The following is a 5,338-nucleotide window of genomic DNA, read 5'->3' as shown; positions in this document are numbered from 1 at the left end:
TAGTGCAAGATGTCATTAAAGGCAAAACATCACTAAGTACAGTTAAAATACACAGACGAGCTCCTTCTATTTATTCTATGAAATGCAAAAACTCCCGAAATTTTTGCTATTCAATATTGCAAGTTATGGCTACTTCATTATGTCTTTATTTTCATTTTTGTGTTTTCTGGCTCTTAAAGTAGTTTACGTATATTAACATTTTTTTAGAAAAGAAAAATTTCAAACAATATCTGAGAAACTGTTATTCACCTGTGTATTATTTTTAATGAAATGGATTTTTCAAGGGTTATATTATAATACTCTGTATTACTTAAAAGTTTGGTAAATATTACTCAGCCTATTCCAATTTCTGCTAATGATAGATACTGAATACGGTCTCAGAAATAGAATAATATTACCATCTCATTAGCTCTGAGCTCTGCGTAGTTAGGAACTTACGCTTATGGCGGGATAAGATTACATAAATGCATTAACTAATGTGTTTTCGCAGCTTTCTAGCTGAATTTAGAATAAATGAACTATTTTCAAACATATGTTGTTGATTGCACTTTGCTATCTACATGGATCGGTAACTCACGAAGACCGCTAATGGCGATACAAGACAGCGTAGTTGGGAATTTAGTACACCAAAGGTCGCGACGAGTACCATATAGCTAGTTTTGTAACTAATTTGTTCATATTGATAAGCTGCAATTTATCAAAGCTGGGTAGCTTTGATAAATTTCTCTAAGTTCTAGTGATAACAAATAAATGAACTAGATGGTGCTTCTTTCTCGGATCTGTTTGTGTTAGGGTCCTAAAGGACGTGGAATAAAAGTGGACTGTATTACAATAGGACTGGTATATTTGCCGTCTCAATCACAAGTGTCCTCGTTTATAATAAATAAATAATAGGGGTCGACCGTCGCCGGTGGCTGTCGATAAGGCGAGTGCCCCTGCGCCGCTGCCGCTCGCCGTGACGTCACGCTTGCCGTGTCGTCCTCCCCCGCGTCTCGTGCCGAGCGGGTATAAGACCGGTTCGCAACATGCTCCCCGGGTTGAAGTGTGAAGACTTCAAAGAACTGGAAGAGGGCAAATATTATTAAAGGCTCTTCGTATGGTGCCTCTCTTAGTTTTTAACTCCGCGACTCTAGTGACTCCATCGCTGCCAGGGTAGAGCTGAGTGACTCGTCCTAGAGACCACAGTAGTGGTGGCAGCGCCTTTTCTTTGACGAGAACAAGAGAGTCAAGTTTCAGCTCCTCAGTTGAAGTTCGCCATTTCGTCTTTTCTTGAAGCAGTGTAACATACTCCAAGGAAAAGCGCTTCCAAAAGTGTTGTTTCAGCAGCTCAATTCGTCTGAATCTCTCGATGCGGTTGATGTTCGTATCAGGAACCTGCGGCTGAGGAACGGACATAAGTGAGCGTCCAATTAAAAAGTGAGCAGGAGTGAGAGCGGAAAAATCTAAGGGATCAGTGGAAAGAGGGGTGAGAGGACGAGAATTTAGTACTGCCTCTATTTGAGTGAGGCATGTAGCCATCTCCTCATAGGTCAAATGAGTTAATTGTAACAAGCGTCTAAGGTGATGTTTTGTAGAACGTACGGCTGCTTCAGCTAAGCCATTGAAATGGGGTGTATAAGCTGGCACGAATTTAAATTCGATGCCTTCTTGAGCAAAGCGACCTTCTAGGTCCGACTGTACGAGGAATTGAGCTAGCTCGTTACAAGTACCAACGAAATTGGTACCGTTGTCAGACGTGATGCTTTCAGGCTTGCCGCGACGTGAAACAAAACGATTTAAGGCGGCTATGTACGCTTCACTAGATAGAGCCGTAACGAGTTCGATATGACAGGCTTTAACCGAATTGCAAATAAAGATTGCCAAAAAAGACTTTATTAGTTTGCAACCTCTACCCTTTCGGTCCGCTATCAATACTGGCCCGGCGTAGTCAACGCTACAATGTAAAAATGGGAACTCTAGCTCCGTTCTAGAAACTGGCAGCTGACCCATGATAGGTTGAACAGTTTCAGCCTTGTGTCTGAAACATCGCACACATTTATTGAAAATACTTTTTGAAAGGTTTTTGCCACCTAAGGGCCAATAAGTTTGTCTTATATTAATTAAATTTTTATTGAGTTGATATTCAATTATTTTTTTTGTGAAATTACTCCACTAGTTTGTTACAATTATTAATACAAAGATCGAACACTCACTTGTCTTATATTTCCTAACATAAGTTGGATTGGGGGTGCATGTAAATATTTAATATGATATTGTTGAAAAAGCATTTGCGTAAAGTGATGTTTGCTGCATAACAAAATTGGGTGCTTTGTTTCGTAACTGTAAGGAGAATTGTCTAGTCTCCCACCAACCCTAATTATGTAATCAGAATCTATAAATGGACTTAAAGCAATCAATCGGTTTTTGTTAGGCAGAGCCTTCCCGGCTCTAAAAATAGCATCTTCATCAGGGAACATTTCCGACTGAGATTTACGTATGATTAATTTCAATGAGTTTTGAAGTTCATGAACTGAAAGATGTCTAGTTAATTTATTTGTTGGATGCCGGCAATTGTAAATAAATCTTTGTAAATATGCTATCGTGTTTTGTAAGTTTGTTAATTTAGATTTATTTTTGATTAAGTTAGTTATTAAGTCAGTGTTATCAGCATTATTATCAAGCGCAAAAGAACAAGTAATCAACTCGGGTAGATCCTGTTTCACGCTAACGTTGGGCATTTTTGGCCAAAAAGCTTCATTTTTTGATAAATAAGGCGGCCCCGACCACCATAACGATGAATCGCCGATGAGGTCAGCCTTCAGCCCTCGAGAAACAAGATCCGCCGGATTGTCCTTCGACGGTACGTAACTCCACGTATAACTCTCCGTGCTCTCTTGTATTTCATGCACACGGTTGCGAACAAAACTTTTAAGATTAGTAGGTGACGTAGATAACCACCCTAATACAATCATTGAGTCACACCAGAATCTGCAAATGGTGATGGGTAAAGATAAAGATGATAATACTTTGGTACACAGCCTTGCAGCCAGAAGAGCCCCGAGTAGTTCGAGACGAGGTATTGTTGTTGGCTTTATTGGCGCTACTCTACTCTTCGAGGTCAAGAGGTGCACCTTGACTGAACCTAAGGTATCTACGGAGCGAATGTAGAGGCAAGCCCCATACGCTCGCTCTGATGCGTCTGAAAATACATGAATTTCACTGAAAACAGGGTCATTTGTAAAAACCCAGCGAGGAACCTGTAATCGGTTAAGAAGGGGTAACGTGTTGGCAAATGACAGCCATAGTTGTTGTATCTCTTATGAGACCTCTTCATCCCATGAACATTGTTCGATCCACAATCTCTGCATTATCATTTTGGCTTCGACAACACACGGTCCCACGAGGCCCAGTGGGTCGAAAATTTGACTGATGACTGAAAGTATGTGTCGCTTAGTTACCTTTTCACGAAGTTCAATATTTATAGAATACAATAGGATGTCTGAATCGCAGATCCAGTTTAAACCTAAAGTTTTTGATGAGGCATGAATGTCACTGTTTGAGATATCTAAGACGTTGTCTGATTGACAGAATAAAGGCGTAATTTGATGGAGAATTTATTGACTATTTGACTGAAATTTTCTTAAATTGAATTTGGCGGTTTTTAAAGTGGTTATGACTCCTTTGCAAAGCTTCACAGTGTTTTCAACAGTTGACGAACCGCCTAAATAATCATCAACGTAAAAGTCACGTTGAATTGACTGTTTCACGTCACTATCGACAGCACTGGAGGCCAAACTGACCAGACACTTAGTGGCTAAATAAGGCGCAGATGCTGTGCCATACGTCACTGTATTAAGCGTATAGGTTTTTAAAGGCTGTGATGAATCATACCTAAACACAATTTGTTGAAGAGAGCGTTGAGCGGGATTGAGCTCAATCGCTCTATACATTTTTTCTACGTCACCGGTTACGACGTATTTGTGTTGACGAAAACGTAATAATATAGAGTAAAGGTCTTCTTGTACAGTTGGACCGATCATCTGAATATCATTAAGTGACAAACCAGAGCTAGAAGTTGCAGAAGCATCAAAGACTGTACGAAGTTTTGTCGTAAGGCTCGACTCACGGATGACACCATGGTGAGGTAAAAAATAATTTATTTGTTGAAGACAGCTAGAAGAAAGCTCCTTATTTTCGGTCATGTGACCTCGGCTTTCATATTCGTGCATGAACTCCATGTACCTATATTTAAAGACAGGCTCTCTATGAAACTTACGCTCCAATGATAGAAAACGGTTCCTTGCCATTTGAAATGAATCGCCTAAGACTGAAGGATTCTCCTTCAGCGGCATAGTGACTATAAAGGCGCCGTCGTCATTGCGCGTGGTGTTCAATAAGAAGCTCTGCTCACAGGCACGCTCTTCTGGAGATAAGGAGTGCTTAGCTGCGACAGTGTCTAGTTCCCAGAAACGTGATAAGTCTGGATAGGGTTCCTCATTTGCAAAATGGCAAATGGGGGACGAAGACGGTGACTTAAGACGGGCGACGTGCCCAGATATTAGCCAACCCAGTTTTGTCTCATATAACTTAGGTTGATTTTTACCTAAGTCAATAGAGTTATTGCATAAGACAGACCAAAATACTTGTGCACCGACTAAGATGTCTATGACTGACGGCATATTGAAGGAAGGGTCCGCTAGACTTATTCCCATAGGAAGAGGAATATTTTCTATGTCTGTGTATGAAGAAGGTAAAGCTTTGGTGATATGTGGTAAAATAAGGCAGTCAACAGCAAGACTATAATCGTTATGGAGGGATTTGATAGTAAGGCTACAAGACTGTGTAATATGAGAAGTATTATTATTGATACCTGTCACCGTGGAGCACGCACTACGCCGTGACAAACCCAGCTTACCGCAGAGCGATTGCGTAATGAAATTAGCCGTGCTGCCGTTGTCGAGCAGCATTCGAGCAGAGTGCATGGTGCCCTTGCCGTCTACCACCTTCACGAGCGCTGTGGAAAGCAAAACATGCGGAGGAGTAGTAAACTGTTTCGACTCGTTTGAAGTGGCAAAGTTGCTAGTTGTGGCAATGGCAGGCTCAGGGATAGGCCGTGACTCATGCAAATGCAACAGAGTATTATGCCTTTTTTGCAATATTTACAGGGTACAAGGTTGCAATTATTTTCTAAATGCCCTGGACGTAAACAATTTAGACAGACCTTAGACTCGTTGGCCTTTTGTATACGCATTTCAATGGGAAGGGCTCTGAATGTTTCACAGTTAAAAAGAAAATGATTTTGATTGCATAAGAGACATGTAAATATTTTTTTATGAAATGAATTGTTTTTTTTGTTTAC

The 5,338-nt window shown here is 40.6% G+C and overlaps 1 protein-coding gene across 1 annotated transcript; it reads right to left on the bottom strand.

Moving 5' to 3' along the window:
• Positions 1-876: 876 nt before the first annotated feature.
• LOC113238553 lies at positions 877-4,993 on the bottom strand (the record flags this gene model as incomplete). Its single annotated transcript, XM_026475375.1, has 3 exons — positions 877-2,069; positions 4,256-4,582; positions 4,886-4,993. Coding segments are annotated over 3 exons (1,451 nt in total), but the record flags the coding sequence as incomplete, so codon positions are not given.
• Between the last annotated feature and the right edge of the window lie 345 nt (positions 4,994-5,338).

Source organism: Hyposmocoma kahamanoa, unplaced genomic scaffold (assembly GCF_003589595.1).
Source record: "Hyposmocoma kahamanoa isolate Upper Pololo Valley unplaced genomic scaffold, ASM358959v1 96802, whole genome shotgun sequence".
NCBI classification, from domain to species: Eukaryota; Metazoa; Arthropoda; class Insecta; order Lepidoptera; family Cosmopterigidae; genus Hyposmocoma; species Hyposmocoma kahamanoa.
The sequence above is the reverse complement of the archived record's forward strand: the minus strand, read 5'-3'. Positions and strand labels throughout refer to the sequence as shown.